The 15,461-nt window shown below is 39.7% G+C and overlaps 1 protein-coding gene across 1 annotated transcript in view; it reads left to right on the forward strand.

Moving 5' to 3' along the window:
- ZFYVE26 (zinc finger FYVE-type containing 26) overlaps positions 1-15,461 on the forward strand; it is a 101,396-nt gene that overhangs the window by 10,096 nt on the left and 75,839 nt on the right. Inside the window, 6 exon segments of the mRNA XM_018567923.1 lie at positions 1,657-1,821; positions 4,966-5,054; positions 7,931-8,088; positions 10,829-11,044; positions 11,150-11,776; positions 15,044-15,195. Coding sequence (XP_018423425.1) covers positions 1,657-1,821; positions 4,966-5,054; positions 7,931-8,088; positions 10,829-11,044; positions 11,150-11,776; positions 15,044-15,195 — 1,407 coding nt within the window.

A 15,461-nucleotide genomic window follows, 5' to 3' on the forward strand; every position in this document is an offset into this window, starting at 1 on the left:
GAAATCCAGAAGGTTTTTTTTACCATTCTTAACTCATTGTTCATATTTAGCTGTCCGCTGGAATCCCCGGCTGACAGCTGAATGAGTCAGGCAGGATGACTCATAGCTGACTTCCTAACAACCAGCCCTAGGGGAAGCTGTTACATTTAGCAGCAGTAGTAATACCGCTGCTAAAGGTTTCACTTCCCTGCAGGAGGCTAGGTTTGCTCCTGGTGCTTGGGTGAACTTGCTATAAATTCTCCTTTTGGGTGACCAGTAGACATGACAAGCTTGCCACAAACGCACCTCAGCAGTGTGTTAGGCTGACACACTGTTAAATTTGTTTTTTTAACAGCATGGATGGTCGAATCTCCCGCTGTGGTTATTGTCTTCTGACATTCAGTGGGTGTGCAGCTGTCAGAATACATCAAGAACCAGACAAAATTTGCTTAGTGTATGGCTAGGTTTACCCCCTCCTGTAAGACCTCCACTCAATGTAATCTTAAGTTTGTCTTTTCATTTCTTAAGAAGCCTCCTTTTTGAACCCATCACAACATTCCTTTGACTTTCCTGGAAGGTGGGTTTTCTCCTAGCCATTACCTTAAGCCTTCAACCATGAAACAGTGCCAAATGATGGCAATCTGCCAATACCAAAGCCACCAGCTTTGACAAAAATGATGAAAAGGCTGAAAATGCAGCGAAACACCAGCCAGGCCCAGACAGTGACAATTATCCAGATTTTGAATTGTGAATGTCTGGCAAGCATTATCTCGTAACACAATCGGAATTAAACAGCCTGGTCAGAGACTTGGGTTTGTCAAAATCAGAACTACTGGGCTCAAGATGTTTGTTATCACCAGGTACAAAAATATTTTGGTCTTTTGAAGCCACTAAAATTATTTTCAAATAGTTTATTTGCACAGATAGACCTCTCCTCCTTTTGTACTGACATTGATGGTTTGTTCACAGCTTTGGGTTGTGAGCATGACCCACTAAAATAGTGTCTCTTTATTGTTTCACCAATATTAAGCCTCAAGTCTGTCTTGCTACACAACAGCAATGTACACCCCTAATACCTGTTGGCTATGCTGCACACCATAAAGGAACACATAAAGGAAAAAATGTGGCACATAAACCACTTAATGACTCAACAAAGATATTTTTCCATCCACTTCACATAAAACTCAGACTGATGAAAAATTTTGTGAAAGCAATTAACAAAAAGGGGAGGTTTTCGTTATTGGAGATGGATGTTTCCAAGGATAACTAAAGCCAAGGATAAAAAAAATGTCTTTCCAGTATGATCTGTAATCTCTTTAATACAAGTAGTGTTACTAAAGTGCCTTTTTTGTTTTGTAATGTGTCCTATTTATTTTTGCACCAAAATAATGTTTCTAGCATGACAAAGTTCATTCTACAAAACATCTTTTGAGCGCAAATGTGCTTTTCTAGCTGTCCAACACAGTGGCTCAAGAAACAAGGGACTGCAAAAAAAAGTGCATCTAAGACCATATGTGCTGAGTATTTTGGCTAGCTTTGATTGTGACTCACATTTTTATGTGATTTCCAGGGTAACAAGGAATTAAACAGCGTAATGCTTTAAAAAATGATTTGTCTACTGTACAGCAGATCAAGTTATTTAGAGATCCCTGTTTATTATTGTATTTCTATTTTCAGCTTACTGCCTTGACTGTTCTAAAAGCAGAAGATTTCTGCACTCTTGATGAGCTGCTATCAAATGAGTTTAAGCCTTTGAGACGTCTTCTTGTTCTGCTGGGATGGACACACCTCCACAGTATAGAGTCTGCTAAATCACTGTTGCACCGACTTCATAATGACACAGTATGTTTCTTCTTTTTTTTATTTATCATACAAATTATTGAAACCTAAAATATAATGGTTTGCTTAGTACAGTACATTCTCAGTTATCAATTCAGCTAACCAGAACTCCTATCTAACAAGAAAAAAACTTTTTTGCTGATCTGTGGCATGTGTTATCCTGGAAACCATTGTGTGTCTATTTGTCTTAATTTGCTTTTGATTGCTGCATTTCAATATTAATATGAAGTCAATACCAATTTTATGTTATGATATGGTATAGTATGGGGTATAGCATTAGTTACACCTATTTTTAATAGTAATTCTCAGGCAACCAGAAACTACATTTAATCCGGAATCCTTCAACTTCACTTTCACATTTTTGATAGAAGCTGTAAGGTCTAGCAAGCAGTAGATCTATGCACAAAGTGTAAAAAAACCAAAAACGCTTGAGAGGTTAATACTTATCTGTGTCTTCCCTGCGCGCTCCCGTCCGAAAATGTGAAGATCCTCGGGCGGCCGCAAAGCATCTTGGGGCGGGCGCGGAGAGACACAAGGTAAGTCTATGGCCGCATGCACCCGCATGCAGATACCGTGGGGCAGGAAGTACCAGCAAGGACAGAGGAGTCAGCGTTGCATCGGAGAGCCGCCGCAACGCTGGAGGGACAGATGAAAAGGACAAGAGAGAAGAAGATCGGATTAAGAAACATCATTTAAGGTAAGTGCTGTTATTAACATTGGGGGGAGGGGAATAAAATGACTTTAATGTCACTTTAACTGAATGTCAGATGATTTTAGGAGATTCAAACATTTAAAGCATTCTGAAGGATTTACAAACCTTTACTCACTGTTGAACTTTGCCCATGGACAGAAGATGTAATTTATTCTGTTAATAACCTTTTTAAAAAATAAATCTTTCTAGCTGTAGGGTTTACATTTTTGTTCATCCTGATAGATTTCTTTTTTTACCCACCACGTGTGTTTAGTCCCTATCTGTTTTTCTGAAATTCAAGCTTATAGAGTGCACCTAATCAGTATTGGGCAAATGCAATTCTTCTGGGAACTATGGCACAGGTTAAGCTTGATACACATGGAGCAAATTTCAGCCAAGTCAACAGGAATCGTCCAGAATTCCATCTATGGGTGGCCCTATCCCCTCAAGAGAAGCCAATCAGTAGATCGCCTTTTGTTAAAGGGACATGTTGGAAAATCATTGGGAAAATGATTTGGTTTATAATCATGGTTGGGTATTTTGGTTGGCTGCAAGCACTGTTCCAGTATGTGGCACCGCTGGCCAGTGTACACAGTGGAACAGTGGCTGTTAGCGTAGATGGAGATATGTCATTTTTTTTGAGGGGGGGGATTTTAGGCCCAGGCTTGTATACAAGACCTCGACTTGTATACACCATTTCCTACCATTTAGTTATGAATGCTATAAACTTAGTAGAGATTTGACTGTTGAATAATGTGGCAGGGCTAAAGTATTTTTAAAGGATTAAACATGCAGTTCTCTCTCTCTCTTACAGACTGTGTTAGAGTTGCGCATATTGGCAGACAATGTAGCTAAGTAATTAAGTTTTTCTCTATTGTTTATTGAGACACATTATAAAGCTGGGTACACATGGAGCAAATTTCAACAGATTCAACAGGAATTAGCCGAAATGCGCACCATTGGTGACCCTATGCCCCTTGACAAAAGTCCATCTTTAGATCGACTTTTCCTGAAAGCCAATTAGCTGCAAACACCATTTGGGCTGCTGTCAGAATGCAAAGCTCACATCAAGAGATTCATCCATCCACGCTGCTCAGTGTGAATTAAGTAATCTGTTATATTTTTTTTTTTTCCGTGTAGCCTACGGGTTGAACTGAAAAAATATAAAATTTTATACCCCATTTACCCATTTGGTTTAACAGCAAACAGATGACTATACAGATTGTCAAATGGAGAGCTTATCTGTCTTAAATTGCGGACCTCAACTGACACTGATGTGAACTGATGGTCATCAGTTTTCATCCGCACTGCCATAGAGATACATTGTTGTCCGTTTTTCAACCTGAACGCTTGTCTGAAAGGGGCCTAAATGATTTGTTGACGGCACTACACTGCAGTATTGTTATTTAGACACTTTTTAAAAAAATATACATCACTGGACACAGGGTGGTGCTCTGATAATACGGGTTATGCAGCAACCTTCAGGTGACTGGACACTGGTAATTCAAAGCTGACAAGACAACCCTGTATAAACCCTTTCACCCCCAGCCTGCCTTGGTTTTTGCTAGTGTCCTTAGGGGAACTGACTCCTTCCCTCAGCTCCTGAGAGCAGTAAATAATTTTATTAAATTTTTCCTATTCTTCCCATCCCCAGCTCAACAAGGATAAGGTTGTGCTGAGGTCCTTTCTTTCCTAGGTAGTTTATCTCTCAGCTACAGTCCCTTTTCGTCAACCAAGGCAGTCTACTAGAAGCATTAGTACTTCTGGGGCTTTTCAGCAACAGACAATGATTTCCCAGATCTGCATTGCTGTCACCTGGTCCTATGTTAATATGTTTTAAAGTTTACCAGGTGGACATTCAGGCCTCAGGTGCCAGCATTGGTTAAAGTCCTTCAGACATGCTTTTGACCTGTTGGGCCATTTTCCTGTTTGTATTTTTTTTTTTTTTTTTTTTGGGGGGGTCTTTTAGCAGTTATTTGCTGTGTTGCCTGCCCCACAGTTGGGCTAGTCTTGGGCGTCCCATTGGCATCGGCGTACCATCCTGTGTCCTGTGATGTACAATTGGGAAAATTATTTTTGAGTTGCCTGTAAGATCTTTTTCTTGGAGTATATTACAAGTTGCATACCCCTGTTTCTTTGAACCACTCTTGTACTGGTTGCTACAAAACTGAGGCAAACTGGGGTGGGGTTATGCAGGACTGTCCTTATCAATTTGATTTTCCTACCTATCACACCTGAAGGTTGCGGCATACCCATTGGTATTAGTTTACCATGCTGGGTCATGTGATGTACTTAAAGTAAAGGATTTTACAAGTAAAAAATTCTTCCAAAGTGTTTTTCATATATCCCTTCATTTTGTCCCATCACAGATTTGATCACAAATATAGAATCGGATTTCATCATGTTTAGATTGAAAATCCTAATTTATTCACAATCCTTTTCTGTGTCATTTTTAGGAAATATGCAGTGACTCCATATTAAAAGAGTTTTGTGATGGGCTCTTGTTTCAAGTGGAGGTTGTAGAATGGTGTATAGAACAAAAAAGGTTTGTATCCACATATGTACTTTGTTTAATGTTCTTTAATAAAACATATTTTCTTACTTTTATGTTTTATCATGTGCTTTTTAACTCCACAGTTGGTTTGCCTAAATGTTTTATAACCCATTTGCATGAAACTATACTTGGAAATAGTTTAGGAGTAATGCTATTTTGTTTTGTTTTTTTAGAGGGTATGTTAAAGGAGAACTATGGGGTCAGGGCATTTCCCCATTGTTATCCTTAGGGTAACGGGAGGACACAAACTAGCATCCTCCCGTCACCCTATGCTCAGTATACCGCGAGCAACAGCTCACGGTATACTGAGACGCCGCACCTGGAGCGGATCCCGACATCGATGTCGAGATCCGCCCACCTGCGTAAGTGACAGCTGTCTCTGCCTATCTAGAGGCAGAGCCAGCTTTACCCGCCCCCTCCCCCGTCCGTTCCTACTGGCGGATCGGACCGGGGAGAGGGGAATCCAGCCCCTCCCCTGTCACGGCAGAGAGCCGGTACAGGATCGAGAGGTGAGCGAACCCGGTATGTGTTCGCTCACCTCCCGATCTACTGAGCCGACCTGTGACAGTCTCATTGTCAAAGGTCGGCTAGAACTATGAGGTGAGTGAAAAGCACTCACCTCATAGTTCTCCCTTAAAAGCTGCTTACTATTATAACCAAGTAAGCAGATCCTTGTCAGAGTTACTGCCAGTGTTGTGATTCACAAGCCTGTATTGTGGTTTGAAGTACTACCTAAATTAATACAGTTCTTGTAAGCATCCCTGTGGAACTGCATTATACAATAGAATAAAATATCAAGTTTAAATTAAATTCGGAAAAATAAAAAACTGCTGGGAAGTAGGGATTTTTGGCACAAGAGACATTCTTTGGCTAAGCGGCTTCTATTGTCTGCCACTTACAATACTTTTTTTTTACACCTTTCTCTGGGCGTCTTTATAACATCTGCTAGCTCCAATCATGCTAATGTAATCAAGAGTTTACCTCCACGAGGTCTCTAACCCCATGCTGGTTATGATAAACAGATTATGTTGATTGCAGCATCTTTCACCATATTCATTCCCAGATAATTTTTTGCACACGTTTATTCTGAATTGAGAAGGTGAGTCGGATGACCAGGAAAATGTCTTCAAGAAAAATACAGCAAGTCCAGTTGCCTTGATTTATTTTTTACAGATATCTCTTGCAGGTTGCCACTCTTCATACCTAAGATCTGCGTTATAAACATGTAGTCTCATTGGGCCTTCCAGCTCTAGATCCACCAACAGCTCTGGGGCAGCTTGCAGGGGTCCCTTGCCAAGGAACTGACGCTGATTCCCTGGACAGCTTTTCCCTGCTTCAAGTCTCCCTTAGCCCTTCCAAGTGTAGCCTTCTCCTCTGCTCTATCCAGAGAGGAATTTTCTGCAACTAAGTTGGATTTTATGGCAAAAATAGCCTCCTTAATAGCTGACTCTGTCCCTCATCCAGCTGAAGCCATGTGCAGAATGCTAAGGATGTCATTTTTTTTTTTAGAAGATCTGGTGTGAGGTGGTCCAGTTTGCCGACATCACTCCGAGACATAAAGAAACAGTTTTGATGCTTACTGACGCAGGGCATATGTTTAGGGCTACTGCAGCCTGTGATTTCGGCCAGTACATTAAAAACTGCCATGTTCGACCTGCTGTGCCATGGAACATGCTTGCATTTTATTGCAGCGCACTACCCAATGAGTTATGATGTGGGACACATAGAAAACAATTATTTTCTACTGTGGGGGGGGGGGGATTTATCATAACTGGAGTGGAACAAATCTGGAGCAGCTGTGCATGGCAACCAATCAGCTTCTCTCTTTATTTTGTTCAGTTAAGTTTTGAAAATTTAAAGACACATTCTGCCATGCACAGCTGCTCCAGATTTTGTCTGCTCTAGTTTTGTTAAATTCCCCTCTGTGTCTTTGCATTGATCTGCATTGATCCAGTACGGTACAATGCAGGTCACTGCTATGTGTAAATGGGCCCTTATCTAACTTTACACTCACATGCTCATAGAGCAGCATGTTTAATACGGTATTTGGTCTGAAACAAAAGGAGAAATCTATAAGAGCTTTCCCCTTTAGTTGGCTCCACTACAACTTTTTAAGATAATTGTCTTGTAATATACTGGATCATTTCTGTAGCCACATTCTGCGACATGGTTTATAACAAACCCCAATGGTTACGTTACAGTTCCGTATATTTACCAAGATGTTTCCCATACTGGCAAACTCCTCATTCAGAGCTTCTCTGATACACAATTTTATAAAGCATCAAACCCATTCCTCTTTTGTGTATTCTAAATATACTATAGTCCTCCAGGTTCTTGATCTTGACTTTTATCCAGCCGGGTTTACTCCTATTTTTAAAAGGCTTACTCTGCTAAAAGCTAAATATCCGTTATCCAGCAATCACAGTTGCTAATTCAGTTTGGAATACTTTTATTATTTTCCTTTTGTACATGTATATATTTACTAAAAATGTAATCACCTTACTGATCTTGCAAGCTCCACCCTCCAGTATATCCATACTAACTGCTGTAGGTTCTTGGGTTACTTCCTTCTCGCCCATTTTATTCTCTTTTGTGAGGTGCTAGAAGGGTGTGACCATGCTTCAATACCTAATATTCTCTATTAACCATATGCGCTGTTACACACCTACAGTAATCTATTGCCAGACATGGTCTCCTCCTAATGTCAGCTTTTGTCTCCATGTCTCTCTAAATAAAACACAGAACCACCAAGCACATATATTCCAAAAGAAAAATGTATCAACAAATAGGATGTTCACCATCTAAAATAATTGTTTTAGTTTAAATAAATTTACTTTTATACTAATTTTATCCTGTAATTTTTTCAGTCCCTGTGTTGCCAAGAAAGACATTTTGCATTACTTGAATAGTCTGGACAGCCATTCTGGTTTGTACATTCTTCATAATCTGACTAATCTGCCAAAGTTAAATGAAGATGATATCTTTAGACTTTTTCACAAAGGACTCTCATCAGGAAAAAATGAAGGTAAATACCATAATTTGACTCCGCTCCAGTCAACTCCTCCTAATATGACCATTTAACAATCCTTTTAATGTTTTATGGTGCCTTTTTCCACTACTACTAATATTTGCAGATTTTGTTTTTGTACATGTGTTGTGCCATCCTTTCTTTCCAACATATTTCACACAGCCTGAACTAGAAAAAAAAACACTTGGATTGCAAAGGGACATGTTCTTTTTGAATCTGTTTAACCAGTTGACATCCGCGGTGTTAAACCCCCTTCCCATCCAGGCCATTTTTCAGTATTCAGCGCTGCGGTACTTTAACTGACATTTATTCCGTCATGCAGCGCTGTACTGAAATGAATTTTATACCCTTTTTTGGGGACAGATAGAGCTTTCTTTTGGTGGTATTTATTCACCACTGGGGGTTTTATTTTTTTACTATATTAAACAAATGACAGCTGCCGCCTAACTCTTGAATTTTCCTCTAGTCTAGTCTTGGAGCTGGAAAGATATCTGTACATGCACTTGTACCGAGTACAGTACTTGGTATCGGTGCATCCCTACTGTTTAGGTGTGTTGCCTTTCTGCTGTCCCAAAAACACAAATGATATATTAAAAATGTTTGCTTTTGTGTTTGGTAATATAGTGAAACAAAACACTTGTATTGTATGACCACAAAGGCTAGCTACAATGTAAGTGTTTTTTTTACATGCTAACAAGCAGTGGTTCTGTAATATGCTGTTACAGCAATCTGCAAAAGGAGCCATTGGCCGGATTGGCTGATCCTCAGCCAGGAGCAGGATTGGCTGTAATGTGCCCTTGGAGCACTGGAAGCTGATGTAGTGCTCTCCTAGACTCCCTTGGTGTAATGTCTGAGTTAGCCACCACAGAGGTCTTTTAGAGGTCTAGGGCTACAGTGTACACATATGGTGGAACCCTGTCTCTGATGAATCCTTAGGAAGTATGACCACCAGGAGGGTGATGGCTCTTTTGATGGGACATGTTCCCTGGATCCTGCCTAATATCTCCGATTTAATTAATGGGGACAGCAAGGCATCTCACAGCCACTGCTTTGGTAAGTCAGGGCAGCTCATCGAGTTCCCTAAGGAAAATATCAAACTTTTCTAAATAATGAATCCAGATCAACAAATATACATTGCACAGTAAAGGAGATTCTTCCACATCAACGTAGAGGGAAAAGACTGCCGTCCTCAAGGCCACCAGGAAGCATCCTTGCATAACATGCAAAACAAAAAACAGACAGCGCCCTCTCCTAGTGTAAAAAACATTTATTTAAAAGAGTATATAGATTCTTCCATAAAAACTACTCGCATTAGGATGGAGTGGAAACCGGGTTGTTAAATATTTACAAGCAGGAAAATCAAACAGTCAGTGACTACAGTAGCTGCAGCCTTAAAACAGTGAAGTTGTTGAATTGAGATATTAGCACTCTGCTCTCCCACTTATCAATTTGCCACTAAGCAGTGTCACATGGTAGGAGGTCACAATCTCCCCCTTATCCAGAACCTCTTAGTGTTTTCTACCATCTGATGTTGAGTAATGAGTGTGGGGGATCATTGTAGAGGTGAGAATTGCTCAGAGTGGGTGGGAAGCCTTTTCATAGACACTTTTATTTTGCCTTGAATGGATAAGACTTAAGAACTATTTACTTAATGAGGCTGCTTGTGTGTATGATGGATCAAATTGGCACCTAAAGTGAATGTATGCTTTGCCAACCCAAGGCAAAACAATATATTCACTGTAATGCTTGCCTTTGCAGCGACGTATATTAATTTTTCCTTCTCCCTCCTATTGTGGTGTTCACTTCTGTATGTGAGAAGAAATACCTGGAAGCATAGGGGAACATGTGACTCACTCCCCTTTCTCCCACATACTAGTTCTGGTGAATGCTAAATGGCTGTTTAGGCACCAGTACCATCACATGTGGGTGAGGAGAGAGTTCTTAGCTCTGTGTAAGCTCGGATTAGAATGCGTACACTGGGCTTTTTCTTCTTCTTGCAGTGAAAGGAAGTATAAACTGCTGTGGGTGCCAGCTTTAAAGCGTTGCCCTCTACACACATCACAGGTTCACCATAAAGCAGAAGTAATGTCGCACATGCAAGTTTATATAAAATTACTTGGCCAAAGGAACGTATACTTAGATACGTCCTGCAATGAAGAAATTGTTTTGCTGTATGTTTGCTCCACAATTTCAGGGATAAATGCCCGTCACATATGCAGTACTTATAGCATTTGTGGCATTTATGAGTTGCCGGAGCAAGGAGCTCTGAGTGCTGGGCTTGCATATGTTGGTAACAATTGATGAAGCACCTTTCTTGCACCTTTGCAAGGTAACTCTCATGGGATTGTTTCCCTTACATCACATGTTGGTAGGGCTGATGCTGGCAATGGTGTTACAGAGGTGAAAGGGTAAAATGGGACAGCATGCGTGGGGCCAGTGGCACCTTCACATTGCAATCAAAGAAGTTTATGCCCAGAGGTTAGCTAGATGAGGTGTACTAAAATGTAAGTGTTTCAGTTACAATTTAGCTGTTAATGTGTGAGGTAAAATGACCATGATCAATCTGACTCTTGGTTAAATGCATGCTGTATGTAGCAGTGGCACTTTCTTGTTATCCTCTGTTATAAAACCAAAACACTAATATAATATGAGCATAATGATGTTAACTGAGTATTTTTTTTTTTTTTACATTTGAGATACATTTGATTTCTAATTCAGTTTTATATCATCCTTGCAGTTTCTGTAAATCAGAGGGAAGCACATGATCTGGCACAACAACGCAGCAATTTTCTGTTTCAGGCATTTTGTGGATTAAAGTATGCAATGTATGCACTTTGTATCCATGCTAATAAACATGTTCAGTGCAGGAACTGCCATGCCAAACAAATGGATGGATCACTTGTGGATGTAGAATTTGTGAAAGAACCTGGCAAGGAGACATGTTTCTCTCAAGGTATTGTTTTTTTTACCATTTACACTCTTTGACCCTATTTGTGACCCTTGTTTGTTTCTCTGTGTTGATTTTTATATTTGCTGATATGTTTGTTTTTGGTTGCAGACTCTTCAGATCTTTTTGTACAATATTTCACGAAATGCCAATATTATTTAAGTCTACTGCCTTCTCAACTGAAGCTAGAACTTGTGGAGAACATTTTCTCTTTAATGTTTGCTTCACTGAATGATCTGGCTCCAGAGACTCCACTGCTTGATGACTGTCCCATGGAAGAAGTTAAAGAAGACCTGGGCATGAAAGTTGGTAGACCTGGGAGCTTGGACATCAATATTGATAAGGGAGGGTTGGTGATATCATCCCTCAATAGCCCCCAACATACCAGTGGCAACCTGAACAATGGCAATGTAACAGATTGTTTTCAAGGATCATCATTTTTTACTACAGATAACATTAACTACATAGACCTGGAACACTTTACTACTGGACTGACTGGATTTTTGGCTGATGAAATTGTATTGGACACTTTCTTAAAAATGTTGGGAGAACAAGTAGAACAAATAAACAACTCTTTTCAGCCAAATCTTTTCTCCTTAAACGATGAGCAAAGCTTACTAAAAGGTATAAGCGCACCAATTACTTCCGAGGAATTCAGCAGCAGAGTGGCTCAGCTATCTAAATATATTTTAGAAGCTCAGTGGAGATACAACGTGATCATGAGCAACAGAAATGCAGGTCAGTTCTTCTTATGTCTTCAAAATCAAGTTTAATAGGCTAAAATATAAATATAATTCATTGCTCTCAAAAATGGTTTGTACTATTCTGATTACAAGGAGCTCTAACACTGGTTTAATCCTTTCATGTCCGGGGGTATTAAAAAAAACCCTTTCTAACCAGACTAACTTCTGAAGTTTTGCTATGCTGTGGTATACTCATTAGAACACTTTTTTCTATTTTGCATACCAAAATGATTTTCACATCTTTATGTTCGCACATATTAGGCATCTATTTAGTAATTTATCGACAAATTTGCAAAAAAAACAAAAAGTAGCTTTAATTTACAGTGTAGCATATTTTGCATATTTAATACTAATCCTAATGTTTTCACTAAATTATGTTTCCGGTCCATCCCAAGTACAAGGACTGGAAATATTTGTAGGTTTTAATACAATACATCAGTGCTGTATGGTTGATAAGTGTGTGTGTTTTTAGATTTCTAGGTATAGGGCATATCAGTACAATGGCTACAATCCCACGACTAGCCTGACACAACACTAATGTATAGCAGAACCACTGAGAATAGGTCAGATAGAAAAGATGAGTATGCAACCTACAGTACTATTGCTATTAGTATGTTAAATTCAACAGTAATGTGTATTACAGTGTACAAGAAGAAATAGAAAGAATGTAATGTACACTGTATGAAACATAATTCTGTTCACTGCACAATGTATGCTGTGCGTTAACACAGTGCTGGCAAGTAAAACAAGAACAAATCTCACCCCCCGCATCAAGCAAAAATCTACCAACTCCGTCCCCACTAGCAAGCAAAATCACCCCACCAGGTAAAAATCTCCCACTTCAAGCAAAAATCTCTGTCCAAGCAAAACATCACCACCACAGCAAAAATCAACCCCCTTTCCCATAGTAAAAATGTAACCCAATAAAAATGCCCCCTCTCTTAACCAGCCCTCCTTTCCCTTCTCTTTAATCACAGCACAATACTGCACACTACTTCCAACACTGCATTGCACCCTTCTTTTAACTCTGTACCCTTCTTCAACTGCTTTGCACCACACTACTCTTCCACCTGTGTGGCCCCTGCTCCCTACTCCTACCACTGCATTCTCTTCCATCACTGCACAGCTAGTGCGTTACAGCACAGCATTAGCCCCCTCTTTTGCTCATCTGAGCCTTGGCCATAGAGTGGCAAGTGGCCAAGTCTTCTAAATTAACAACAATAATTAGAGGCACTTCACTGACCACTAATGTGGCAGGGAAATTAACACCAGCCACCAATGTAGCAGGGGAATTTATACTGACCACAAATGTAACAAGGTAGTTTGAACTGACCACCAATGTAACAGTAAATTTACAATGACCACCAGTCTCAAAAGGGATGTACATGAACCTCCAATGTAACTAGAGAATTTACATTGACCACCATTACACTGGGGACATTGGTGTTCAGTGTAAATGCCTCTGTTACATTGCTGATTAGTGTAAATGCTTCCTTTTACATTGGTGGTCAGTGTAAATTTATCTTTTTACTTTGGTGGTAAGTTCAAATACCCTGCTATATGGGTGGTCTTTGTAAATGGACTTGTTATAGAGGATTCAATACTGAACTCTAGCGCCAGGGCCTTTATTGGGGGAGGGATTGTAGTCTGTATTCTTTCTAGGTGACATAACATGCATTGGCTAGTAGATGTAGGTTGCTAATATGGTGCAATTCACATAATTTTCTGTAATGGTATGATTCAGTATAATGTGCTGTTGCAGTGCAGTGGTATGATTATGTATGTGGTAGTGACATATTAGGCTCAATTTACTATGATGGGTGAGTTTATAAACCCATTGGCAATTCACAAACGGAAATATTTTGATGTAGAATTTAGAGCTGTGCTTGTTGTGCCACTCCAGGCCTACTATGCTATATCTCTTCTCCCTTCCGGTTGTGTGATCAGTGGAGATTAGAATAGGAGATAAAGCATATAGCTATAGATCTTAGATCGGAACTGCACACAAATCTCAGCCAGAGGACAGTGCAAGAGTAAGAGCTGGAGCTGTGTTATACTCATGTCCCCTGCCTTATGTACGGTACGTACTCCTGACCCCTGCACTATGTGTGTTACGTACTCCTGACCCCTGCACTATGTGTGTTACGTACTCCTGACCCCTGCACTTTTGTGCATGACACAGGTTATTCCTCTACTCCTGACCATGGCACACTGATTTATGTTATACTATGTAATTGAAAAGCTTACATTTTTTAAACTGATCATTTGTGGTGAGGAATGCATGTCAGTAGGACTCTCAGTCATGACACAATATTTTGTGAGTGACGATGACTGGGGCATATGTGTGCTATGTATGCAGTGAGTAGGCTTTTATTTAACCATGCCGCTTAAGAACTTGTTTATACCAGCAGCCGCCCTACACCACACAGCTGCTGGTGTGCGCGTGCCTGGCACAGTGCTGATGCACTCGATTAAGATACATTGCACTGTTTCTTTTTTTTTTTGCTTTTTTGTTAGAACTTGTAATGTCACATGTGTGTGTAGCTGCAGTGCACTGAAAAAAATACTGCACACTTTTTTTAGCACATGCTACCGCAACATGGTGGTATGAACCAAGGCCATCCATAACAAGGCAAATTGTCTTGTCTTGCATTTAAGCTATGTTGGAAAAACCACCCAGCGCAGCCCGGACACATCAGATGTGAACAGGCTCCTAAAGTACAGTACTGTGCAAAAGGTTTAGGTGTGTGTGTGTGTAAGTGTGAAAAAAATCTGTAAAGTAAGAATGCTTTCAGAAATAAAAATTTGAATAGTTTATTGTTATCAATTAACAAAATGGAAAGTAAATGAACAGAAGAGAAATTCAAATCAATATGTGGTGTGACCGGCCTTCAAAACAACATCAATTCTTTTAGGTACACTTGCACACACCTCTTCAGGTAGGTTGTTCCAAACATCTTGAACTAACCACAGATCTTCTATGGAAGATATGCACTGCCAAAGGATTTGACATTGGGTACAAAATGTTTTGTTTTGAAATAATACATACATATTTACCTTTGTATTCTAATTAACCATTGACATAGTGCCTATTCATATTACCTCCAACCACTCCATATACACCACTGCATATATACATTTAGCGTTACTGCTCTTCTTAGGTTGTTTAGATAGGCAAAGCCCTCCTCACCTTGCATGTCTTTTTGTTGAATGGAGATTTTAATTATAAATGACAAGATTTGTGTTGCTTCTTGAATTTCAGAGAGCAGTGCAAGTAACTTGTCTGTCAGGAATTATGTGGATTGCCGCTGTGTTTTGCAGCAAAGAAGCAACCTGATTCCCATGATGCTTTCTCCACCTGAATCCCTGCTTATTTCATGTATTTTAAGAAAAAATTACAGTGAAGCGCATCAGGTAAGATTATTTCACCTTTTAATTTTACTGTTAAAATTGTCCAGTTGACAAGACCAGATGTCATTTAAAGTTGAAAAAAGAAAAGTAATATAATTGAAAGGGAAAACATACCAGAAAAATTGCTGACATTTCCAGTGACATCTGTAACTCTATAATGAATCGATTGATGTGTCTTGCTTACCCACTTGGTTATAATTTTCTGGAGCATGTACCTGATATTTATCTGAACTGAGGATGTTATTAGGATCAGTGATGAAACAGCTTTC

This window comes from Nanorana parkeri, unplaced genomic scaffold, assembly GCF_000935625.1.
Source record: "Nanorana parkeri isolate BGI_ZX_2015 unplaced genomic scaffold, ASM93562v1 scaffold1116, whole genome shotgun sequence".
NCBI classification, from domain to species: Eukaryota; Metazoa; Chordata; class Amphibia; order Anura; family Dicroglossidae; genus Nanorana; species Nanorana parkeri.